This window comes from Danio rerio, chromosome 2, assembly GCF_049306965.1.
Source record: "Danio rerio strain Tuebingen ecotype United States chromosome 2, GRCz12tu, whole genome shotgun sequence".
Lineage (NCBI taxonomy): Eukaryota > Metazoa > Chordata > Actinopteri > Cypriniformes > Danionidae > Danio > Danio rerio.
In genome coordinates, this window is record NC_133177.1 from 19879946 (window position 1) to 19907558 (window position 27613).

Here is a 27613-nt window from a genome sequence, read left to right on the forward strand (position 1 = left end):
TGATACATGTGAACGCTGATGTGGTTGGGTGGTAAAGCCAACAAAAAAAAATTGTGGAAAATAAAAAAGTTAATGTAAAAACATTTGCCATTTAATAATAATAATAATAATAATAATTATTATTATTATTATTATTATTAATATTATAAAATTAAATAAAACACTTTTTAATAATAATAATATTAGTTATTACATTATATATTATATATCAATATATTATAGTATAATATATATTATTCAAATAATTCTGTAAAACCAACCAAAATCTTTGCGATATTTTACATGTCTCAATTAAACTTGTTTGATTCCTTTAAGTAACTGTAAATGTCAGAAATGTCCGTGATATTTCGAATAATAGCATCAACCGCATTATTCGAATTCGTTCTAAAAATTCCACGGACTCATTACGTCACCGCGGTGAAGCTGCAAAAGAGCAAACACTTAAGAAACATCTTCAAAACACCTCTCGCTTGAACACAGATTGACGGCTAGTTTACTAGTCGAGCAAAAGCGACGATCACAGTGTTTTACCACGTTTCATTGATGCCGAGTTTGCCTTCCACTGCCACTGTCATGGCGAACAGCTCAACAGGTAAATTCTTGTTTGTATTTATTTGTGTACAAAGGTTTGAGGCCTACTCTCCAAGTACAATATCTATGCTTATAAATTCAACATGGCAGTCAACATCGTAATTCATAATTTATGCGTAATGTGACATTACATCTGATGAGCGTGTGTAGGCTATTTTATCAGGGAAAATTTGGTTTTATATTTACAGATTTGGACTTTCTCCTTAATAATATAATTTCTGAAAAGTATTTTTTGTTCATTTTAAATAGTGAAATCACAATAACGTTAGCAGCAAATGATTATCAAAGTACAACATTGTTCACAGTCAAAATAGTGCTAATGCTGTTTAATGTCTTACTTACATGTGATTTCAGACCAAATAATCAAAGTAAGGTGGTAAAGGAACATGTCACAAGTCTTCACTGAACAAATGAGCGAATATAAAACCAACTTTAAGTTACCTCAATGGCTAATTTGAACATATTACAGACATCACAACCTTGCTTAAGTAGGAAGCCTCCATTTCTGGGGCATCAGGCGTCCACTATGAATATGTGGGAGATTCCAGGAGACATGGAGACATATTATATGTAATGTTGTCTGACTAAATAAAAGAAATGTGAAATTTAAATTAAAATAGGATGGTTATTTTATCCGGTTTACAACTGTACACTTGTAATATATAACCTTTTCCTTACAGGAGCTTGAATAATTTGACTTTTCAATAACTTTATATGATATTTAAATGGTCATTTTAAAATCTTTATGATATTTTAATGACAATTAACTGACCAAGAAACTAAAATCAGTTATGCTATATAGTAATACACAATTAATATGTCTAGTCATGCATTGCTAATATTGGTAACATTAACAATTAATAAAAACAAAAAAATAATTATATTATAATATTAGTTTCTGTTTTTATGTGATACGAGAAAGCAATTATTAGATTTAATGTATTGTCGTGTCTTTGTTTTTCTCAGTTGTTGAGAATAAAAAGTGGCAGGGATGTAACTCAGATGACATAAATATTTTCAATATAAGTATCATCATACGATGTTTAGATAAGTGTTATTTATATGTTGTCTATATACAAATTATTTTGATCCGTGTATCTGGATCCAAACTGATTGCCCATTATTACATTTAACCCTTAACACACACACACGCACACATTGTGAAATTATGTTTATTGTAAACTCTTTAATTTATTAAATTGAAAGAAAGTGAATATATTAACTTAAAATCTTTTTTTGTCATTGTTTTCAGAAACGCAACCAAACAGGAAGAAGAATTGCCTTTGTGCATTCTTCAAAAATAAACGGCTGGCTTTACAGAAAGCCAGTCAGTGTCGACGTCGAGACTGTAAAGTATCTCCTTTACAGCCTCCGTCTGACACAGAACCACCGGGTCCACAGCCAGGCCCATCAACAGATAATCTTCAGCTTGGTCTGTCCAGCTTTGAGTCTCTGGCTGTAGACGATCAGACAGATCTTCAGTCTGGTCCGTCCGGCCTCAGGTCTCGAGCTGTAGACGATCAGCGTGATGTTCAGCCTGGTCCATCCAGCAATAAGCTAACCAACTTTGCAGAAAACAATCCAGAGCCAGCTGAAGGTGAGCTTGTCGTTTTTATGCAGTTTTTTTGTACTTGTGTCAAGTAACCCTATGTATATAGCATATGCTGCACTAATACTGTGACATTATTGTTTAAAATTTAATAAATTTTCAAGTTAAAGAAAGTGACTGTAGTAACTAGCAATCTTTTTTTTGTCATTGTTTTCAGAAACACAACCAAACAGGAAGAAGAATAGCCTTTGTGCATTCTTCAAGAATAAATGGCTGGCTTTACAGAAAGCCAATCAGTGTCGACGTCGAGGCAGTAAAGTCTCTCCTTTACAGCCTCCGTCTGACACAGAACCACCGGGTCCACAGCCAGGCCCATCAACAGACGATCTTCAGCTTGGTCTCTCCAGCAACAAAACAACAAACTTTGAAGCAAACAGAGCCACTGCAGAGCCAGCTGAAGGTGAGCCTTTTCATACTTGTGTCAAGTAACCCTATGTATAGCCTATGATGTACAAATGCTGTGACATTATGTTTATTATTAAATATTTAATTAATTTTCAAGTTAAAGAAAGTGAATGTTGTAACTAGAAATCTTTTGTCTTTGTTTTCAGAAACACAACCAAACAGGAAGAAGAAAAGCCTTTGTGAATTCTTCAAAAAGAAATGGCTGGCTTTACAGAAAGCCAATCAGTGTCGACGTCGAGGCAATGAAGTATCTCTTTTACAGCCTCTGTCTGACACAGAACCAGTGGGTCCACAGCCAGGCCCATCCAACCTCAAGACAACATCTGCAGAAGATCAGCATGATCTTCAGTCTGCTCTGTCCAGCTTTGGGTCTCTGGCTGTAGACGATCAGGCTGATCTTCAGTCTTGTCTGTCCGGCCTTGAGCCTCTGGCTGTAGACATTCAGGCTGAACCTCAGCTTGGTCTGTCCAGCTTTGAGCCTCTGGCTGTTGAAGATCAGGCTGATCTGCAGTCTAGTCCATCCAGCCTTGAGTCTCTGGCTGTTGAAGATCAGGCTGATCTGCAGTCTAGTCCATCCAACCTTAAGTCTCTGGCTGTTGAAGATCAGGCTGATCTGCAGTCTAGTCCATTCACCCTTGAGCCTCTGGCTGTAGACGATCAGACTGATCTTAAGCTTGGTCTGTCCAGTTTTGAGTCTCTGGCTGTAGACGATCAGGCTGATCTGCAGTCTAGTCCATCCAGCCTTGAGCCTGTGGCTGTAGACGATCAGGCTGAACTTCAGCTTGGTCTGTCCGGCCTTGAGCCTCTGGCTGTAGACGATCAGACTGATCTTAAGCTTGGTCTGTCCAGTTTTGAGTCTCTGGCTGTAGACGATCAGGCTGATCTGCAGTCTAGTCCATCCAGCCTTGAGCCTCTGGCTATTAAAGATCAGGCTGATCTGCAGTCTAGTCCATCCAGCCTTGAGCCTCTGGCTGTAGACGATCAGCTTGATCTTAAGCTTGGTCTGTTCAGTTTTGAGCATCCGGCTGTAGACGATCTGACTGATCTTAAGCTTGGTCTGTCCAGTTTTGAGCCCCAGGATGTAGACGATCAGACTGATCTTAAGCTTGGTCTGTCCAGTTTTGAGCCTCAGGCTGTAGACGATCAGACTGATCTTCAGCTTGGTCTGTCCAGTTTTGAGCCTCTGGCTGTAGACGATCAGACTGATCTTAAGCTTGGTCAGTCCAGTTTTGAGTCTCTGGCTGTAGACGATCAGACTGATCTTCAGCTTGGTCTGTCCGGCCTTAAGTCTCTGGTAGTAGTCGATCAGTCTGATCTTTATCCTGGTCTTTCCAGCAATAAGCCAGCAAACTCTGATGCAAAACCAGCCAATCCAGAGCCAGATGAAGGTGAGCCTAATGTCATTTTATTGCTGTTTTTCAAACGTGTAAAGTAACCCTTTTAAGTCATGTATTTATTTATTCACAGTATTTTTGTTAGTTTCAAAATCCTAAAATCATTTTTGGTTGATAGTCTCTGTATATGACTTCTGATATTGAGTGCCATTTTCTAACTTTTTTTGTGTCTGGGGTTTTTAGAAAAAACAACAGATGTTGAGAAGAACAGAATCAATACATTCTTCAACAAAACGTGGCAGACTGTAAAACCTGTACTCAAAAAGAACAATGTGGTTAATCCACGGCTGGACACAGGTTCAGCTGCTGCAGAGCCAAATCCACACACTTCTGAGCCAGATTCACGTGCATCAGAGCCAGAACCACCCATTCCTGAGCCAGACTCACTTATCCCTGAGCCAGAACCACCCATTCCTGAGCCAGACTCACTTATCCCTGAGCCTGATTCACCCATTCCTGAGCCAGAACCACCTGTTCCTAAGCCAGACTCACCAGTTCCTGAGCAAGTAGTTCGATTACATCTGCAGGATCAAACTGACAATTCTTCAGACAAAGAATCTTCAGATGAAGAATCTTCAGAAGATTCCCAGCCTTGTTTGTCTAAGTTTGTTCGAGCACCTACTAAGCACAGACGTATTGGAGACAAAAGCTGGTTGAGAACCATCGCATCGCCGGGTCCAAATATCCGTGAGTGTTTTATCTTTTCTTGTTCGTTTACTGATGATTGTTCCTAGTTTTTATAGTAACTCTGTTTATTTATGTGTAGTGTACAAATAGTCATGATCGAATTTGATTGATTTCCTAATTGCCTGTTAGAATATGATTGTAAAGAAAGTGGTTGTCATCTTGTTTTTTTTCAAACTTGAGTTATATTTAGATGACAAATGTCTTATGTAAACACACTCAAACAGCCATTACGATTTAGTTTCAGACATAATTCGACACACCAGACCAAACTACTCAAGTATTTCAGGCTTAAGCCATGGTCATATTGCACTAATCACCCCATAGACTTCCATTCAAACATGTCAACAAGTCAGACCAAAAACACAAACTTTGACTGGCGAATTTGCACTACGTGAACGTGTGAAACCAGTAGAAGATAAAAATCATCTTGTTTTATCTCTTCGTAGCTGAATTTTGCATGGTCAAACTGTAGTGCGATTGCGGCTTTATTTTAAAACTAGATTGTATAACTTATTTAAGAACTGTAGATTTATATCTGTAGAAGTTGGAAAAAAACACTTCTGTATTCCATTTTTTGTTAAAAATTATTAACATTTGTGCTTTTTTGCAGTTCCATTTTCTGCAGTATACGAAGTTGGAGAGAAGCTTGGAGAAGGAGGCTTTGGCGAAGTGTTTGTGGGGCTCCACAAACTTAATCAACAACAGGTAAAATACATATCAGCGCTTACATTTCAGTCATATGTTTCTAATTTCCAGAGTGAAAAGATTTCATTAGAGTTTACCCAACATCTCTTTTTTTTGTTTTTGCAGGTTGCTATCAAATTTGTGAAGAAGACAAGAGCAGACCGGTATATCAGAATTGTAAGTTGTCCGTGAACATATTGTATATATTTAAATGCAAATGATCTTAAATGCTAGTGACATTGAAAGATACCTAACCTTTTGTTCAACTATTTTCTCCAGCCTGGGCTTTCCAAGCCGCTGTTGGCAGAAGTGTCATTAAACCTGCTGCTGAATCAACAACCGATAAGCCCTTACATCGTTCACATGATAGACTGGTTTGATGAGGAACAACGCTACATACTCATCATGGAATACCCACAACCCTGCGTGAATCTGCTCAGCTTTATAACTCAGAACAAAACAAAGAGTGAATCTGAGGCACGTAGCATTTTGTACCAAGTGGTCCTCGGATGCAAGCACTGTCTCGACAGAGGTATCTTCCATCGGGACATCAAGTTAAACAACTGCGTGATCAACACCGAGACACACCAAGTCAAACTGATAGACTTTGGCTGTGGAGATCTCCTCAAGAGTGTCTATGTGGGTGGATTTACTGGTGAGTTGGGTTAGCTTTCATACAATGAGATGTGTTTACTGTGATACTAATATAATGGATATCTGAAAGTTGAAATGTTTGCTTAACCTGTCTATGTCTTGCATTTTTATGAACAGGAGGATGCTGTCCACCAGAGTATGTTGCGACATTGGCATATCGGGCAGACCCAACAACGGCATGGTCTCTGGGCTATCTGATGTACAAACTGATGTGTGGCATCTACCCCTTTAAATCACTGGAAGACATGAAGACAAACAGTCTGACTTTTCCATTGGGCCTATCCAGAGGTTAGAGAACACTATAGTACCAGTATCACAATGGCCGTAACACAGCAAACTTTCAAACTTGACACTGTCAGTAACTAACCAGCTCTCTTGTAAACACTTGCAGAATTCCAGGATTTGATCTCGGGGTGCCTGATCACTGATCCAAACAAAAGATCCACCGTAGATGACATCCTAAACCACGAGTGGTTTCAGCAAATGCCAGCAGCAGGAGTCAGGTATTGTTTCTTAGGAGATAATGACAGAAATCAATTTCTAAATCTAAACAGTGCTATCAAACATAACCCTTAACTTTTTCTTTTTCTATCCAGCACAACCTGCACGAAACGGACATGAAAGAGTCTTCAATCAAGCAAACTTATTGTAAAGGGATAGCTCAGCCTATTAATAAAGAAGAATGTTCTGAGGTCCTTGTTGTTTGTAATGTAAGTCAATAGTTACTGTTTCTGAGATGAAAAATAAACACAAAGAAATCCAAATAAACAGTGTCTCATTTCAAAGAAATTAATTCAAGTACTATTAGCTTTACACATGTGTGAGTTCATTTAAAATAGTTTTCACACTTGTCTTATTTAGTTTGGTTGAATCGCATTAGAGTTTGTTTTCCCTCTTGGTGCGGTTCGTTTGAGCAGTTGTGAGTGTAGCAATCGTACTCGAGTGCCACCAAAAGCGTACTAAAAAAAGCTCCTCAAGGAGGTCTCCGTACCCCTCAAATGAACCCTGGAGCGGTTCGCTTGTGGTGAGAACATGATCCGAACTAGAACAGATCCAACCTCAAAAAGGACTGCGGCTTTTTGGACTAATCCAGCTGCTGTAGTCCATTGCCCCGTGCATTATGGGATGTAGAGGAAAAATACTTGTTGACAGCGCTTTACCAATAATTTTACACAGAAAGAGAGAGGGAAAAACATTACCTGATAGAGCGCTGGTAATATTTCCTGAAGATGACTATGTCGCAGTTTAGCTAAATTAATTCACGCCTCCTCACAAAGTGACTTGCAATGTGCATTCGCCGTTTGCAATGCATTTAAACATTGTTTTCCAGCCGCAGCTGCGCTTCATTCTTTAAATGTATAGTTTGTCTAAATTAATGTATGAAAAACTATATAGTACACTATGACCAGGGATACAATCAGCCAGTCAGTCGGCCCTCCATAGTGAAAAGCGTCATTTTGTGTCTGCTGGTTTGTTTACTTGCGGGAGTTCCATTGCCATTTTCCTGCACGTTAATTCTGACCAATCGAAAGCAGTTTAGGAAGTGCATGTAATAACATCTGGCCAATAAGTGATGTGGATTTTGTCATATGACTGCATTTTGTTTTGTTTTTTTTTTTCAATTGGTTCAGACCAAATCAATCAGTGTGGTGTCAAAAGGACCCAAAAACGGCAGAGAAATGCTCCACTCAGTCCACTGTATCATTTGTTGCCCTTGGTCAGGACCAAATGAACTGAACCACAGATGTGGAAGCACCCTTAGTGTAATCTTACATTTTTATTGTGGTTGTCACATCCAGGATCCACATACTGTATAATAACACCCTGCTGCTGCAAACACATGTAACCCCTGTAGCAGATCTATATACAGGTGGAGCTGGGGTGGAGGAGGGAAAAGATTGTTAGCTTTATACAAATTTGAGTTCATTTAAAAATGTAACTGTGCCTCTTAGGGTGCTTTCACACCTGTGGATCGATTCTTTTGTTCTGGAACAGGGATTAAAATGGTTACAATGTTGCACTTTGTTCTTGGTATAGTTTGCTTTCACACAGCAAAGTTTCAACTACATAACCATAATGCACTGTGATATAGCCTGGTTGGTTAGTTCATTGGATTGTTTTGCTTTCTCACTACAACCGATTCGCTCCAGAGTTTGTTTCAATCGAGCCGAGACCACCTCATCCAGACGATCTCGGACCGATTATTTGGCACGGATCAGAGCGCGATTGCTGGATTCACACATGCCAAACGAACCGCGCTAACTGGGAAAACGTACCAGGTTCCGAAACAAAAGTCTAGGTTTGAAAGCACCCATAGTGTAATTTTGTATTTTATTGTGGTTGTCACGTCCAGGATCCACATATAATAACACACTACTGCTGCAAACACATGTATCCCCTGTAGCAGACCTATACACAGGTGGAGCTGGGGTGGAGGAGGGAAAAGATTGCCAGCACTAACAACAATCAGGCAACAGTGACAATCACCTGAACCAACTAGTTGATGACAAAGCAGAACTTTGTCATTCTGTCATGACAACTCTAGATTTAGTAGAATAATTAATATGTTTACGTCAATGTTTATGTGTTCTGTCTTGGCATCGTAGATCTTCTACATGCTGTCAGGGAAAAACAATAGTAACTATTGGTAACTTCCGTTACATGAATCAATAAGGACCTTAGATTTGGCTAAAATATCTTGGCTTGTGTGAGTAAACTAACAGCTAATTGACCTGATTTAGGATGAACGATCCCTTTAAGGGTTCTGACACAGTCAGCAAACCTGAGTATTGCTTGGGCAACATCCTGGAGGTGCCCGCTAACAAAGAAGAAACAATGAATAAAAGTGCAAGATATGATGTGGATCACAATAAATGCTTCTCAATCAGTCATGATTCAGTTATTCTCAATCTTTATTTTTTATTTTGCCTGATCAATACTTGCATATTTCTGTTGTTTTTCTATACTACAAAATGTTTCTACAATTTTATTAATGGTGATAGCTCCAAATTGAGGCTTTTGCCAGGTTTAGCTCACTTTAGTGTGCACTGAATAAAATGTTTAAACACACACACACACACACACACACACACACGTCAACTATCTTTATGGTGAGTTTCCATAGACCTAATGATTTTAATAATGCACATTCTTATATTGGGCAGCACAGTGGCTCAGTGGTTCCTAACAGGAAGGTCGCTGGTTCAAGTCCTGGCTGTCCACAGTTCAAAGACGTGGTATGGGTGAATTGGATTAACTAAATTGGTCGTAGTGTGTGAATGCGAGAGTGTATGGGTGTTTCCCACACTGTAAAAAAAGTTGACTCAACTTAAATTTTAAGGCAACAAACATAAGGACATTTTTGAGTTTGCTCAACTTAAATCGAGTTAAGTGCAGTAATTGGGTTGAAAGTTGAGTCAACTCAAAAATGTCCTGAAGTTTGTTGCCTTATAATTTTGAGTCAACTTCTTTTGTTTTTCACAGTGGGTTGTGGCTGGAAGGGCATCTGATGTGTAAAAGAAATGATGGAATAGTGTGGCATATACAGAAAGCCCCTGACACTGTGTGGGGTTAGAAAAACATGATTCATTTAGGAAAATAAATACTTAATGCATATTCAACGCTTATACAAGACCGTAACTTACCCATATTAGAGAATAATGAACCAATACTGCAATATTGACTTTGATTCATTTTTAAAATCAGCACTGTTCATCGCTGATTTGCACTTGACACCAGGAGCCTCACATTTTAAGATAAAAACTACTTGCTTGTATTTTCCAAAACTTTAATCAAAGATGGCTGTGTTAAAATGAACCTCGACAGCATCACAGAGACGTCTATATGATGTTGGTGTTTACATGTGGACTTTGTCTTTTCTCCAGACAGATATTAAACAAATTTATAATACATCTTTATGATTATGATTTAGAATGTTTGGAAAACAGACCTTTAAAAGGGTTTATAAGATTACTGTAAAAAGCAGATGTTTCAGAGACCAAATGCTATTTAAAATATGTCTTACAGATGTAACATTTGTGTGTGCAATATGGGTCAGTCATTATATAAAGAGTCAGAATTATTAGGCCCCCTGTTTATTTTTCCCCCATTTCTGTTTAACACAGCGGATATTTTCAACACATTTCTAAACATAATCATTTTAATAACTCATTTCTAATAACTGATTTATTTTATCTTTGCCATGATGACAGTAAATAATATTTGACTAGACATTGTTCATGACACTTTTATTCAGCTTAAAGTGTCATTTAAAGGCTTAACTAGGTTAATTTGGTTAACTAGGCTGTTTATGGTAATTAGGCAAGTTATTGTATAACGATGGTTTGTTCTTTAGACTATCGATAAAAATATAGCTTAAAGGGGCTTATGATGTTGTCCTTAAAATGTTTTTAAAAAAATTAAAAACTGCTTTTATTCTAGCCAAAATGAAACAAATAAGACTTTCTCCTGAAGAAAAAATATTATCAGACATACTGTGAAATTTTCCTTGCTCTGTTAAACATTATTGGGGAAATATAAAAAAAAAAAGGGGGGGGGCAAACAATTCTGACTTCAACTGTTTATTATTAGTTGAAGCCCTCGTGAATAATTAACCCCCCTGTATATTTTTCCCGCAATTTCTGTTTAACGAAGTAAAGATTTTTTCAAGACATTTCTAAACATAATGTTTTTAATAACTAATAACTGACAGTACATAACATTTTACTCGATATTTTTTAATTTACAGTGTAAAAAAATCTGATTAATTAGTCATGATGGCATGTCTTACAGATGTAACATTTGTGTGTGCAATATGGGTCAGTCATTATATATATATATATAGTTGAAGTCATTATTACTATTCCCTTTTGTTTATTTTTTTTCTTCAATTTCTGTTTAACAGAGCAGATTTTTTCAACATATTTCTAAACATAATAGTTTTATTTAACTCATTTCTAATAACTGATTTATTTGATGTTTGCCATGATGACAGTAAATAATATTTGACTAGATATTGTTCAAGACACTTCTATTCAGCTTAAAGTGACATTTAACTGTATCGTACTGTACCAGTCAGTGGAAACGAGCCAAAAAGCTGCACGCTTTGTGGATTAAAAAAATGAATAAATAAAAAAATAAATAAATAAAATTTAAAAAAAAAAAAAAAAAAAAAAAAAATATATATATATATATATATATATATATATATATATATATATATAAATTAAATAAAATTCAATAAACCAAATGTTTCAAATTTATCTAAAACGTCAAACCACATGAGACAATCTACAGCTGAAACATTTCCTTGAAAAACGGTCAATTAGGCTTTATATAGTAATGACAGTGGACAAATAAAAAACACTTTCTAACAGGCTTCTCATACAGTGTGTACCAAGTGTGCCGCAAGCCTACGTTTGAGTGAAGGTTTCGGCCGTTAGATCGCCCCCTGGGGGCTGGCTGCAGTACAAGTCATAAAGCCCGCCTCCTCCGTGTTAATGAAGGAGACTTGAGCCCAAATAAAAAAAAATATTACACTTGCAATAAAATGTCCCGAAAGATAGTTCTGGTCGATTAAGGCACTGGTTATTGGGCTGAAATAGGTGCAGATCTTCATTTTTGTAAACAGTTTGTTTTTAGCAGTAATTTAATGCTGGGCGTGTCATCGTGATTGACAGCTGTGATTGACAGTTTCTCAAAGCGCGGCGTCTGAGCTTCGGCAGGAGACTGAAGTAGACTGAAATGTTATTATTCGATTTCTGTGTTATTTTACCATGACAAAATGAGTTCAGCAGTAAACTATAGTTTCTGACATACATGATCCTGGTGGAACACTGTTTATTCGCTAAGTTCAGGGCTTTTTTTGGGCTTTATTAGTTTGCTGATACACGCCTAGCCACCCAGATAGCAAAACACAGTTCCGGCTAGATTCTCGCCTGCCGGAGACTTATCTCTTAGAGCTCAGACTGACTAATGTTACCTCTGCTGGACCTACTCCGGATGCCTGGACTCACTACCCAATTTCAGCCCGAGTCAATCGAGCCAGATGCGGCGGCCGAGCGAGCAGGCGCTGCCGCATGTGAGCCGGAATCAGCCCGCGACGCCGCAAGTAGGTTATGCGCTGCGGCCTGGAGCTGGCGCGATTGAATATATAAAACCCTCATATTTGTTAACGTTATTACATCCATTTGTGTTGATATGACAGCAAACGCATGCTGAGAAGTTCGGGGGGCGTAGTTGATTTTACATAAAGCGTTTGATTGGAAGCTCGACTCTGCTCATTTTCGCGGCTCCTCCTCTGGCTCCATCAGACAATCCTTCTGCGCATGTCTGGCTCCAATTTCAGCAGTCTTTTGCGACAGTTTGTGCCCGTCAAGCAGACGTTTTGCCCTCAAGGCGTTCAACGGGAAAAAGGGCTGTCGCGTCGTCCATATTTTTTACAGTCATTGGTGTGTACACAATACACGTCATGCCCATTCACACACCCCGCCTCATATCAAAAATGTCAATATCAATGATATCAATGATGCTGATTGGCCGACACCTGCGTATCATTAAAAGTCGTGTGGCTAGGCTAACGAGTTAGGCCAAAGGTAAACATTAGCACGTACGAAAAGCATCGAATAAGCTAAAAGATCAAAACTATGCAAAGCTCACCCCCGTCCGTGCAACATGTACCATTTTCAAATAAAAACTATAATATAAAACCCGCATACGTTAACATGGGAAACCAGCTGTTGGTTACTTTAATGGAGGTGTAACGGTTAGCTCCCAAGAGCTAGAAACTTTATCAAAACATTGACAAATCCATTTTAAACAGCAGACTCTAACGAAAATAAACAAATATAGAACATTAGAGAAGGTAATTTAAAAATACTTACTAACTTTTTCCAACAAAACCCTAATGACTTCTTCTTCTTCTTATGAGTTTTATTGGCAGTTAGCATACAACTTTTAGGTGCATTACCGCCACCTGCTGGTTAGGAGTGTGGGCCATGATCGCATATATATATATATATATATATATATATATATATATATATATATATATATATATATATATATATATATATATATATATATATATATATATTCCTACACCACTTATATCTTTATATCTAAATCCTTTTATCTAATTTAGACATTTAAAAATTTTATACAGTCCTCATCTGACTTGTTTTTTAGTATTTTAATCAAATTAAAATTTGCATTGATTCTTTTTTAATTTAAAATAAACACTTCCTTTCCCTATTGTAACATGCTCCACGGTTTTTTCTTGCCCACAAAAATCACATCTTCCTGTCTGATGTTAATTCATTTTGTACAATATACTGTTGAGTCCTGAGTCCAAATCTAATTCTTGATATTATGCTCTCTTCCCTCCTACTTCTACTCGTTATTCTTCCTTTATCCACATTTCCTTAAATATTAAACAACCACCTCCCATTTTTTCCTTCCTCCCATTGTTTTTGCCACCCACTTTTTAAAATTCGCTTAATTAAAACCTTTATCTCACTTTTACTATATTTTATTTCCATGTCTGTAACTGATTTCCTTTTAGCTTCTTTAGCGCCATCATCTGCCAACTCATTCCCTGTTATTCCGCTACGAGTTTCTAATCCCATCATCTGAATGCGATTTATTGTTTGCAATATCTCGATCAATATATCCTTTCTGCTTTCAGAATGTCCACTCTCTAATGTCATCAGTGAGTAATTTAAGTCGAACATACCAATGCTCCTAACCGTCTGTTTTCCTCAACCCATTGAAGTGCCATTAGTATTGCCACCATTTCTCCAGTATACACTGAAAGGTCATCTGATATTCTTTTAATAACTTTAATTCTAAAATCTATTACTGTGTATGCTACCCCCACTCTGTTTCCTCTATCTTTAGATGCTTCTGTATATATTAAAACATGATTAAAATATTTGTCTTTAATATATGTTTGCACCCTTTGAATATTAAAATTGCCCTCCGCACTCTTATCTCCTATCTTTAAAGTGATGTATCAACAATGGGTTTTGGTAGTAACCATTCAGGAGTATTTGACCATGGAACCCCAATAACTTCCCTTAACCTTCGTATAGATGTTTAGCTAACAACAGACGCTACTCCTGACAAAACCCTATTAGCACTCGGACTCTGCGCATGCGCTCACAGGATTTGTTTACAATTATTAAACGTTTAGAGTCAGCCAGAGATGGCGTTTATCGTGTACTACATAGCATACGTTTATGGCAGCACATCACCTCAAATACTTTTTATTTTTTGATTAGGTTCATTTTACAACATCATGGCTGCAACAGCCACAATATAACAGGAGTGTCTAAAAAGCTCCCAGCACCAAGCCTTGCACCACTAGTTTGAATCTATGTAGTATAGTTGAATTTAGAATTATTAGCCCCCCTTTGATTTTTGTTTTCTTTTTTAAATATTTCCCAAAATTATGTTTAACAGAGCAAGACAATTTTCACAGTATGTCTGATAATATTTTCTTAGTCTTATTTGTTTTATTTCGGCTAGAATGAAAGCAGTTTTCATTTTTTTAAATGCCAATTTAAGGTCAATATTATTTTTTACAATTTTAATTTTTTTTTATGACAGAACAAACCATTTTTACACAATGACTTGCCTATTTACCCTAACCTGCCTAGTTAACCTAATTAACCTAAATAAGCCTTTAAATGTCACTTTAAGCTGTATAGAATTGTCTAGAAAAATCTAGTCAACTATTATTGACACATGGCAAAGATAAAATAAATCAGTTATTAGAAATGAATTATTAAAACTACTATGATTAGAAATGTGTTGAAAAAAAATCTCTCTGTTAAACAGAATTTGGGGAAAAAATAAACAGGGGGGCTAATAATTCTGACTTTAACTTATATATAAATATATTATGTAATACATGATATGTAAACTAATCATTCTAATAATAATAATAAAATAAATTCATAAAATAAATATTTGATACTGGCCACACAATTTAAGTAAAAAAAAAACAGGTTAATACTTTGTGCTTTTTCTCAATGTCGAGAGAGCCACACACCAGATGGCCTCACTAACTCGTTTAGTTCTCTAGACATGCGGTACAGGTGAATTGGGTTGGCTAAATTGTCCGTAGTGTGTGAATGTGAGTGTGGATGTTACCCAGAGATGGGTTGCGGCTTGAAGGGCATCCGCTGCGTAAAAACTTGCTGGATAAGTTGGCAGTTCATTCCGCTGTGGCGACATTAGATTAATAAAGGGACTAAGCCGACAAGAAAATGAATGAAATACTTAGGTGATGTATTTTTCTGTAGAAAATTTTACTTGGTTTGGAATTTTTTAAAATAAAAAAATAAATAAAATAAGATCAATATCATTAGCCCACTTTCATTTTTTCCTTTTGGGTTAGGCTACAGAACAAACCACTATCCAATAACGAGATTAATTATCCTAATTTGCCCGGTTAACATAATAACTTATTACGTAAATTGCACTATAGTATCTTAAAAACATTATTGGAAAAATAATACCATGGCAAAGCAGGAAGGTATGAAAATCTTTTAATATCAAATGGGCGTAACTATTTGATAAGGTATTGCTTATTAAAACGTTTCAGTAAAAAGTGAATTTCAAACTTTTATTTGTGAAAAGACAGAAAATTCATTCCTTCATTTTCTTTTCGGCTTAGTTCCTTTATTAAACTGGGGTCCCCACAGTGGAATGAACTGCCAACTTATTCAGCATATGTTTTTTTACACAGCGGATGCCCTTCCAGCTGTAACCCATCACTGGAAAAGAGAAGACAGAAAAATTTAATATATTATTTTAACCCAATCTTTCTCTTAAACTATGCAAACTTTTTTATGGAAATTTCATTGATTAAAATTTTTTATCCATTCATAAAAATATGTAAATTTCTAAAGGTTTTGAAAGTACAATAAATGTTTACAATGTGAATGCTACAGTCCGCATTATCCGATTTCTTTTAAGAAGAGAAGAAATATAAAAAATCAGAATTGACTCTACAATGAACAGGAATATAAGTAGGATATTAACTCGATATAAAATAGTTGTATAGAAGATAACAAAAATAAAAAGACATGATGACAGCAACAATAACACAGACGTAAAATAAAAGTAATAAATAGAGATTTAAAAAAAAAATGAACTTAGTGGAAGAAGCATGAGGGTTTCATATTTCTATCTGCTTGCCATTTTTAGTTATTAGATAAACATACGGCTTTAAGCAGTGTCAATTTTGATTAAGAAGTTTTCAGGGGAAAAACTTAAGAACCTATTGTGTATTAATAAAAATGACATTTTTAATGTGATTTATGTTCTGTTAAATGCTTTTTGTGTTGCTTGTTTTTTTGTGATATATGTGATGTGAACGCTGATGTGGTTGGGTACTGTGAAGTCAAAGATAAAATTCTACTTGTGGACAATTAAAAAGTAAAGTAAAAACATTTGCCATTTAATAATAATAATAATAATAATAATAAAACTAAATTATTTTTTTTTAAAAATAATAATAATAATAGTTATTACATTACTATATAAATATAATACAATAGTATCATATATATTATTATTTCGTTTTTATTTTTCCGGTTTGAGTATCCTATAGCACATCATGTATTTTAACTGAAGAGTTGTTTTATTGATGACGATTTATTCAAATAATTCTGTAAAACCCAAGCATAAACTTTGGGAGATTTTACATGTAAAAATTTAAACATTTTAGATTCCTTTAGGTGACTTTAAATGTCAGAAATGTCCGTGATATTTCAAATAATAACATCAACCGCATTATTCGAAATTCGTTCTAAAGATTCCACGGACTCATTACGTCACCGCGGTGAAGCTGCAAAAGAGCAAACACTTAAGAAACATCTTCAAAACACTTCTCGCTTGAACACAGATTGACGGCTAGTTTACTAGTCGAGCAAAAGCGACGATCACAGTGTTTTTACCACGTTTCATTGATGCCGAGTTTGCCTTCTACTGCCACTGTCATGGCGAACAGCTCAACAGGTAAATTCTTGTTTGTATTTATTAGTGTACAAAGGTTTGAGGCCTACTCTCCAAGTACAATATCTATGCTTATAAATTCAACATGGACGTCAACATCGTAATTCATAATTTATGCGTAATGTGACATTACATCTGATGAGCGTGTGTAGGCTATTTTATCAGGGAAAATTTGGTTTTATATTTACAGATTTGGACTTTCTCCTTAATAATATAATTTCTGAAAAGTATTTTTTGTTCATTTTAAATAGTGAAATCACAATAACGTTAGCAGCAAATGATTATCAAAGTACAACATTGTTCACAGTCAAAATAGTGCTAATGCTGTTTAATGTCTTACTTACATGTGATTTCAGACCAAATAATCAAAGTAAGGTGGTAAAGGAACATGTCACAAGTCTTCACTGAACAAATGAGCGAATATAAAACCAACTTTAAGTTACCTCAATGGCTAATTTGAACATATTACAGACATCACAACCTTGCTTAAGTAGGAAGCCTCCATTTCTGGGGCATCAGGCGTCCACTATGAATATGTGGGAGATTCCAGGAGACATGGAGACATATTATATGTAATGTTGTCTGACTAAATAAAAGAAATGAGAAATTTAAATTAAAATAGGATGGTTATTTTATCCGGTTTACAACTGTACACTTGTAATATATAGCCTTTTCCTTACAGGAGCTTGAATAATTTGACTTTTCAATAACTTTATATGATATTTAAATGGTCATTTTAAAATCTTTATGATATTTTAATGACAATTAACTGACCAAGAAACTAAAATCAGTTATGCTATATAGTAATACACAATTAATATGTCTAGTCATGCATTGCTAATATTGGTAAGATTAACAATTAATAAAAACAAAAAAATAATTATATTATAATATTAGTTTCTGTTTTTATGTGATACGAGAAAGAAATTATTAGATTTAATGTATTGTCGTGTCTTTGTTTTTCTCAGTTGTTCAAAATAAAAAGTGGCAGGGATGTAACTCAGATGACATAAATATTTTCAATATAAGTATCATCATACGATGATTAGATAAGTGTTATTTATATTTTGTCTATATACAAATTATTTTGATCCGTGTATCTGGATCCAAACTGATTGCCCATTATTACATTTAACCCTTAACACACACACACACACATGCACACATTGTGAAATTATGCTTTTTGTAAACTCTTTAATTTATTAAATTGAAAGAAAGTGAATATATTAACTTAAAATCTTTTTTTTGTCATTGTTTTCAGAAACGCAACCAAACAGGAAGAAGAATTGCCTTTGTGCATTCTTCAAAAATAAACGGCTGGCTTTACAGAAAGCCAGTCAGTGTCGACGTCGAGACTGTAAAGTATCTCCTTTACAGCCTCCGTCTGATACAGAACCACCGGGTCCACAGCCAGGCCCATCAACAGATAATCTTCAGCTTGGTCTGTCCAGCTTTGAGTCTCTGGCTGTAGACGATCAGACAGATCTTCAGTCTGGTCCGTCCGGCCTCAGGTCTCGAGCTGTAGACGATCAGCGTGATGTTCAGCCTGGTCCATCCAGCAATAAGCTAACCAACTTTGAAGAAAACAATCCAGAGCCAGCTGAAGGTGAGCTTGTCGTTTTTATGCAGTTTTTTTGTACTTGTGTCAAGTAACCCTATGTATATAGCATATGCTGCACTAATACTGTGACATTATGTTTATTGTTTAAAATGTAATAAATTTTCAAGTTAAAGAAAGTGACTGTAGTAACTAGAAATCTTTTTTTTTTGTCATTGTTTTCAGAAACACAACCAAACAGGAAGAAGAATAGCCTTTGTGCATTCTTCAAGAATAAATGGCTGGCTTTACAGAAAGCCAATCAGTGTCGACGTCGAGGCGGTAAAGTCTCTCCTTTACAGCCTCCGTCTGACACAGAACCACCGGGTCCACAGCCAGGCCCATCAACAGACGATCTTCAGCTTGGTCTCTCCAGCAATAAAACAACAAACTTTGAAGCAAACAGAGCCACTGCAGAGCCAGCTGAAGGTGAGCATTCTAGTACTTGTGTCAAGTAACCCTATGTATAGCCTATGATGTACAAATGCTGTGACATTATGTTTATTATTAAATATTTAATTAATTTTCAAGTTAAAGAAAGTGAATGTAGTAACTATAAATCTTTTGTCTTTGTTTTCAGAAACACAACCAAACAGGAAGAAGAAAAGCCTTTGTGAATTCTTCAAAAAGAAATGGCTGGCTTTACAGAAAGCCAATCAGTGTCGACGTCGAGGCAATGAAGTATCTCTTTTACAGCCTCCGTCTGACACAGAACCAGTGGGTCTACAGCCAGGCCCATCCAACCTCAAGACAACATCTGCAGAAGATCAGCATGATCTTCAGTCTGCTCTGTCCAGCTTTGGGTCTCTGGCTGTAGACAATCAGGCTGATCTTCAGTCTTGTCTGTCCGGCCTTGAGCCTCTGGCTGTAGACATTCAGGCTGAATCTCAGCTTGGTCTGTCCAGCTTTGAGCCTCTGGCTGTTGAAGATCAGGCTGATCTGCAGTCTAGTCCATCCAGCCTTGAGTCTCTGGCTATTGAAGGTCAGGCTGATCTGCAGTCTAGTCCATCCAGCCTTGAGCCTCTGGCTGTAGACGATCAGGCTGAACTTAACAATGGTCTGTCCAGTTTTGAGCCTCTGGCTGTAGACGATCAGGCTGATCTTAAGCTTGGTCTGTCCAGTTTTGAGTCTCGGGCTGTAGATGATCAGGCTGATCTGCAGTCTAGTCCATCCAGCCTTGAGCCTCTGGCTGTAGACGATCAGGCTGATCTGAAGTCTAGTCCATCCAGCCTTGAGCCTCTGGCTGTAGACGATCAGACTGATCTTCAGCTTGGTCTGTCCCGCCTTAAGTCTCTGGTAGTAGTCGATCAGTCTGATCTTTATCCTGGTCTTTCCAGCAATAAGCCAGCAAACTCTGATGCAAAACCAGACAATCCAGAGCCAGATGAAGGTGAGCTTAATGTCATTTTATTGCTGTTTTTCAAACGTGTAAAGTAACCCTTTTAAGTCATGTATTTATTTATTCACAGTATTTTTGTTAGTTTCAAAATCATAAAATCGTTTTTGGTTGATAGTCTCTGTATATGACTTCTGATATTGAGTGCCATTTTCTAACTTTTTTTGTGTCTGGGGTTTCTAGAAAAAACAACAGATGTTGAGAAGAACAGAATCAATACATTCTTCAACAAAACGTGGCAGACTGTAAAACCTGTACTCAAAAAGAACAATGTGGTTAATCCACGGCCAGACACAGGTTCAGCTGCTGCAGAGCCAAATCCACACACTTCTGAGCCAAATCCACCTGCATCAGAGCCAGAGCCATCCATTCCTGAGCCAGACTCACTTATCCCTGAGCCTGACTCACCCATTCCTGAGCCTGATTCACCCATTCCTGAGCCTGACTCACCCATTCCTGAGCCTGATTCACCCATTCCTGAGCCTGATTCACCCATTCCTGAGCCAGAACCACCTGTTCCTAAGCCAGACTCACCCATTCCTGAGCAAGTAGTTCGATTACATCTGCAGGATCAAACTGACAATTCTTCAGACAAAGAATCTTCAGATGAAGAATCTTCAGAAGATTCCCAGCCTTGTTCGTCCAAGTTTGTTCGAGCACCTACCAAGCACAGACGTATTGGAGACAAAAGCTGGTTGAGAACCATTGCATCGCCGGGTCCAAATATCCGTGAGTGTTTTATCTTTTCTTGTTCGTTTACTGATGATTCTTCCTAGTTTTTATAGTACCTCTGTTTATTTATACCTGTTTATTTATGTGTACTGTACAAATAATCTTGATCGAATTTGATTGATTTCCTAATTGCCTGTTAGAATATGATTGTAAAGAAAGTGATTGTCATCTTGGGTTTTTTTCAAACTTGAGTTATATTTAGATGACAAATGTCTTACGTAAACACACTCAAACAGCCATCACGATTTAGTTTCAGACATAATTCAACACACCCGACCAAACTACTCAAGTATTTCAGGCTTAAGCCATGGTCATATTGCACTATTCATCCCATAGACTTCCATTCAAACATGTCAACAAGTCAGACCAAAAACACAAACTTTGACTGGCGAATTTGCACTACGTGAACGTGTGAAACCAGTAGAAGATAAAAATCATCTTGTTTTATCTCTTCATAGCTGAATTTTGCATGGTCAAACTGCACGAGCTTTATTTTAAAACTAGATTGTATAACTTATTTAAGAACTGTAGATTTATATCTGTAGAAGTTGGAAAAAAACACTTCTGTATTCTATTTTTTGTTGAAAAGTATTAACATTTGTGCTTTTTTGCAGTTCCATTTTCTGCAGTATACGAAGTTGGAGAAAAGCTTGGAGAAGGAGGCTTTGGCGAAGTGTTTGTGGGGCTCCACAAACTTAATCAACAACAGGTAAAATACATATCAGCGCTTACATTTCAGTCATATGTTTCTAATTTCCAGGGTGAAAAGATTTCATTAGAGTTTACCCAACATCTCTTTTTTTTGTTTTTGCAGGTTGCCATCAAATTTGTGAAGAAGACAAGAGCAGACTGGTATATCAGAATTGTAAGTTGTCCGTGAACATATTGTATATATTAAAATGCAAATGATCTTAAATGCTAGTGACATTGAAAGATACCTAACCTTTTGTTCAACTATTTTCTCCAGCCTGGGCTTTCCAAGCCGCTGTTGGCAGAAGTGTCATTAAACCTGCTGCTGAATCAACAACCGATAAGCCCTTACATCGTTCACATGATAGACTGGTTTGATGAGGAACAACGCTACATACTCATCTTGGAGTACCCGCAACCCTGCGTGAATCTGCTCAGCTTTATAACTCAGAACAAAACAAAGAGTGAATCTGAGGCACGTAGCATTTTGTACCAAGTGGTCCTCGGATGCAAGCACTGTCTCGACAGAGGTATCTTCCATCGGGACATCAAGTTAAACAACTGCGTGATCAACACAGAGACACACCAAGTCAAACTGATAGACTTTGGCTGTGGTGATCTCCTCAAGAGTGTCTATGTGGGTGGATTTACTGGTGAGTTGGGTTAGCTTTCATACAATGAGATGTGTTTACTGTGATACTAATATAATGGATATCTGAAAGTTGAAATGTTTGCTTAACCTGTCTATGTCTTGCATTTTTATGAACAGGAGGATGCTGTCCACCAGAGTATGTTGCGACCCTGGCATATCGGGCAGACCCAACAACGGCGTGGTCTCTGGGCTATCTGATGTACAAACTGATGTGTGGCACCTACCCCTTTAAATCACTGGAAGACATGAAGACAAACAGTCTGACTTTTCCATTGGGCCTATCCAGAGGTTAGAGAACACTATAGTACCAGTATCACAATGGCCGTAACACAGCAAACTTTCAAACTTGACACTGCCAGTAACTAACCAGCTCTCTTGTAAACACTTGCAGAATTCCAGGATTTGATCTCGGGGTGCCTGATTACTGATCCAAACAAAAGATCCACCGTAGATGACATCCTAAACCACGAGTGGTTTCAGCAAATGCCAGCAGCAGGAGTCAGGTATTGTTTCTTAGGAGATAATGACAGAAATCAATTTCTAAATCTAAACAGTGCTATCAAACATGAACCTTAACTTTTTCTTTTTCTATCCAGCACAACCTGCACGAAACGGACATGAAAGAGTCTTCAATCAAGCAAACTTATTGTAAAGGGATAGCTCAGCCTATTAATAAAGAAGAATGTTCTGAGGTCCTTGTTGTTTGTAATGTAAGTCAATAGTTACTGTTTCTGAGATGAAAAATAAAAACAAAGAAATCCAAATAAACAGTGTCTCATTTCAAAGAAATTAATTCAAGTACTATTAGCTTTATACATGTGTGAGTTCATTTAAAATTGTTTTCACACTTGTCTTATTTAGTTCGGTTGAATCGCATTAGAGTTCGTTTTCCCTCTTGGTGCGGTTCGTTTGAGCAGTTGTGAGTGTAGCAATCGTACTCGAGTGCCACCAAAAGCGGACTAAAAAAAGCTCCTCCAGGAGGTCTCCGTACCCCTCAAATGAACCCTGGAGCGGTTCCCTTGTGGTGAGAACATGATCCGAACTAGAACAGATCCAACCTCAAAAAGGACTGCGGCTTTTTGGACTAATCCAGCTGCTGTAGTCCATTGTGCCGTGCATTATGGGATGTAGAGGAAAAATACTTGTTGACAGCGCTTTACCAATAATTTTAAACAGAAAGAGAGAGGGAAAAACATTACCTGATAGAGCGCTGGTAATATTTCCTGAAGATGACCATGTCGCAGTTTAGCTAAATTAATTCACGCCTCCTCACAAAGTGACTTGCGATGTGCATTCGCCGTTTGCAATGCATTTAAACATTTAAACAGCCGCAGCTGCGCTTCATTCTTCAAATGTATAGTTTGTCTAAATTAATGTATAAAAACTATATAGTACACTATGACCAGGGATACAATCAGCCAGTCAGTCGGCCCTCCATAGTGAAAAGCGCCACATTGTGTCTGCTGGTTTGTTTACTTGATGGAGATTGATACTGATCAGGATTGATACTGAATGGAGTTCCATTGCCATTTTCCAGCGCGTTAATTCTTACCAATCGAAAGCAGTTTAGGGAATGCATGTAATAACATCTGGCCAATGAGTGATGTGGATTTTGTCATATGACTGCATTTTGGTTTTTTTTGTTTTTTCAATTGGTTCAGACCAAATCAATCAGTGTGGTGTCAAAAGGACCCAAAAACGGCAGAAAAATGCATTTGTTGCCCTTGGTCAGGACTAAATGAACTGAACCACAGATGTGGAAGCACCCTTAATGTAATCTTACATTTTTATAGTGGTTGTCACATCCAGGATCCACATACTGTATAATAACACCCTGCTGCTGCAAACACATGTTACCCCTGTAGGAGATCTATATACAGGTGGAGCTGGGGTGGAGGAGGAAAAAGATTGTTAGCTTTATACAAATGTGAGTTCATTTAAAAATGTAACTGTGCCTCTTAGGGTGCTTTCACACCTGTGGATCGATTCTTTTGTTCTGGAACAGGGATTAAATGGTTACAATGTTGCACTTTGTTCTTGGTATAGTTTGCTTTCACACAGCAAAGTTTCAACTACATAACCATAATGCACTGTGATATAGCCTGGTTGGTTAGTTCATTGGATTGTTTTGCTTTCTCACTACAACCGATTCGCTCCAGAGTTTGTTTCAATCCAGCCGAGACCACCTCATCCAGACAATCTCGGACCGATTGTTTTGGCACGGATCCGAGCGCGATTGCTGGATTCACACATGCCAAACGACCCGCTTACTGGGAAACCGTACCAGGTTCCGAAACAAAAGTCTAGGTTTGAAAGCACCCATAGTGTAATTTTGTATTTTATTGTGGTTGTCACATCCAGGATCCACATATAATAACACACTACTGCTGCAAACACATGTATCCCCTGTAGCAGACCTATACACAGGTGGAGCTGGGGTGGAGGAGGGAAAAGATTGCCAGCACTAACAACAATCAGGCAACAGTGACAATCACCTGAACCAACTAGTTGATGACAAAGCAGAACTTTGTCATTCTGTCATGACAACTCTAGATTTAGTAGAATAATTAATATGTTTACGTCAATGTTTATGTGTTCTGTCTTGGCATCGTAGATCTTCTACTTGCTGTCAGGGAAAAACAATAGTACCTATTGGTAACTTCCATTACATGAATCAATAAGGACCTCAGATTTGGCTAAAATATCTTGGCTTGTGTGAGTAAACTAACAGCTAATTGACCTGATTTAGGATGAACAGTCCCTTTAAGGGTTCTGACACAGTCAGCAAACCTGAGTATTGCTTGGGCAACATCCTGGAGGTGGCCGCTAACAAAGAAGAAACAATGAATAAAAGTGCAAGATATGATGTGGATCACAATAAATGCTTCTCAATCAGTCATGATTCAGTTATTCTCAATCTTTATTTTTTATTTTGCCTGATCAATACTTGCATATTTCTGTTGTTTTTCTATACTACAAAATGTTTCTACAGTTTTATTAATGGTGATAGCTCCAAATTGAGGCTTTTGTCAGGTTAAGCTCACTTTAGTGTGCACTGAATAAAATGTTTAAACACACACACACACACACACACACACATCAACTATCTTTATGGTGAGTTCCCATAGACCTAATGATTTTAATAATGGACATTCTTATTTTGGGCAGCACAGTGGCTCAGTGGTTTCTAACAGGAAGGTCGCTGGTTCAAGTCCTGGCTGTCCACAGTTCAAAGACGTGGTATGGGTGAATTGGATTAACTAAATTGGTCGTTGTGTGTGAATGCGAGAGTATATGGGTGTTTCCCACACTGTAAAAAAGTTGACTCAACTTAAATTTTAAGGCAACAAACATAAGGACATTTTTGAGTTTGCTCAACTTAAATCGAGTCAAGTGTAGTAATTGGGTTGAAAGTTGAGTCAACTCAAAAATGTCCTGAAGTTTGTTGTCTTATAATTTTGAGTCAACTTCTTTTGTTTTTCACAGTGGGTTGTGGCTGGAAGGGCATCTGATGTGTAAAAGAAATGATGGAATAGTGTGGCATATACAGAAAGCCCCTGACACTGTGTGGGGTTAGAAAAACATGATTCATTTAGAAAAATGAATACTTAATGCGTATTTAACGCTCATAAAAGACCGTAACTTACCCATATTGGAGAATAATGAACCAATACTGCAATATTGACTTTGATTCATTTTTAAAATCAGCACTGTTCATCGCTGATTTACACTTGACACCAGGAGCCTCACATTTCAAGATAAAAACTACTTGTTTGCATTTTCCAAAACTGTAATCAAAGATGGCTGTGTTAAAATTAACCCCAACAGCATCACAGAGACGTCTATATGATGTTGGTATTTACATGTGGACTTTGTCTTTTCTCCTGACAGATATTAAACAAGTTTATAATACATCTTTATGATTATGATTTAGAATGTTTGGAAAACAGACCTTTAAAAGGGTTTATAAGATTACTGTAAAAAGCAGATGTTTCAGAGACCAAATGCTCTTTAAAATATGTCTTACAGATGTAACATTTGTGTGTGCCATATGGGTCAGTCATTATATAAAGAGTCAGAATTATTAGGCCCCCTGTTTATTTTTCCCCCATTTCTGTTTAACACAGCAGATATTTTCAACACATTTCTAAACATAATCATTTTAATAACTCATTTCTAATAACTGATTTGTTTTATCTTTGCCATAATGACAGTAAATAATATTTGACTAGACATTGTTCATGACACTTTTATTCAGCTTAAAGTGTCATTTAAAGGCTTAACTAGGTTAATTAGGTTAACTAGGCTGTTTATGGTAATTAGGCAAGTTTAAAAAAACAAGACTTTCTCCTCAAGAAAAAATATTATCAGACATACTGTGAAATTTTCCTTGCTCTGTTAAACATTATTGGGGAAATATATAAAAAAAGGGGCCAAATAATTCTGACTTCAACTGTATATTATTAGTTGAAGCCCTCGTGAACAATTAACCCCCCTGTATATTTTTCCCGCAATTTCTGTTTAACGAAGAGAAGATTTTTTCAAGACATTTCTAAACATCATGTTTTTAATAACTGACTGTACATAACATTTTACTAGATATTTTTTAATTTACAGTGTAAAAAAATCTGATGAATTAGTCCTGATGGCATGTCTTACAGATGTAACATTTGTGTGTGCAATATGGGTCAGTTATTTTATATATATATATATATATATATATATATATATATATATATATATATATATATATATATATATATATATAGTTGAAGTCATTATTATTATTCCCCTTTGTTTATTTTTTTCTTCAATTTCTGTTTAACAGAGCAGATTTTTTCAACATATTTCTAAACATAATAGTTTTATTTAACTTATTTCTAATAACTGATTTATTTGATCTTTGCCATGATGACAGTAAATAATATTTGACTAGATATTGTTCAAGACACTTCTATTCAGCTTAAAGTGACATTTAAAGGCTTAACTAGGTTAATTAAGTTAACTAAGGCAGGCTAGGGTAATTAGGCAAGTTATTGTATAACGATGGTTTGTTCTGTAGACTATCGATAAAAATATAGCTTAAAGCTATATTAGCTTATAATTTTGTAATTAAAATGTTTTTTTTTTATTAAAAACTGTTTTTATTCTAGCCTAAATAAATTAAATAAGACTTTCTCCAGAAGAAAATATTATCAGACATACTGTGAAAATTTCCTTGCTCTGTTAAACATCATTGGGGAAATATTAAAAAAGAAAAAGAATTGGGGCAAATAATGGCCCGTTTACACTGTGTGGTACGGTACGGTATGGTACGGTTCGGTTCGGTTTGGTACGATTTATGGCCGTTACCACTGTCAATAAGCATACCGAACCAAACCGTACCGTACCACTTTTTCGGCATCCTTTCGAAAGGGTACCAAAACGAGAGAGGGTACCAAAAGGTGGTTACAGAGATATGTCATGATTTCGTGGAGCTATACAGAATGTAAATAAAGGA

At 36.7% G+C, this 27613-nt stretch overlaps 1 protein-coding gene across 1 annotated transcript; it reads left to right on the plus strand.

Moving 5' to 3' along the window:
* Positions 1-416: 416 nt before the first annotated feature.
* Positions 417-25011, plus strand: pimr199 (Pim proto-oncogene, serine/threonine kinase, related 199). The gene is made up of 21 exons (XM_073933039.1): positions 417-592; positions 1844-2188; positions 2358-2600; positions 2752-3993; positions 4183-4686; positions 5297-5391; positions 5497-5547; positions 5650-6025; positions 6142-6312; positions 6416-6527; positions 16937-17049; positions 18308-18652; positions 18830-19072; positions 19224-20033; positions 20223-20768; positions 21386-21480; positions 21586-21636; positions 21739-22114; positions 22231-22401; positions 22505-22616; positions 22710-25011. The coding sequence occupies exons 1-21, from the start codon at positions 544-546 to the stop codon at positions 22732-22734; spliced, it is 6075 nt and encodes a 2024-aa protein (XP_073789140.1). The 5' UTR covers positions 417-543; the 3' UTR covers positions 22735-25011.
* Positions 25012-27613: the final 2602 nt, after the last annotated feature.

What these genes read in the sequence shown, in the direction of transcription:
- pimr199 (XM_073933039.1), top strand. Translation starts at nt 544, where the DNA reads ATGCCGAGTTTGCCTTCCACTGCCACTGTCATGGCGAACAGCTCAACA. An exon ending in CAATCCAGAGCCAGCTGAAG is followed by an intron (nt 18,653 to 18,829) that starts GTGAGCTTGTCG and finishes CATTGTTTTCAG; the next exon opens with AAACACAACCAAACAGGAAG. An exon ending in CACTGCAGAGCCAGCTGAAG is followed by an intron (nt 19,073 to 19,223) that starts GTGAGCATTCTA and finishes CTTTGTTTTCAG; the next exon opens with AAACACAACCAAACAGGAAG.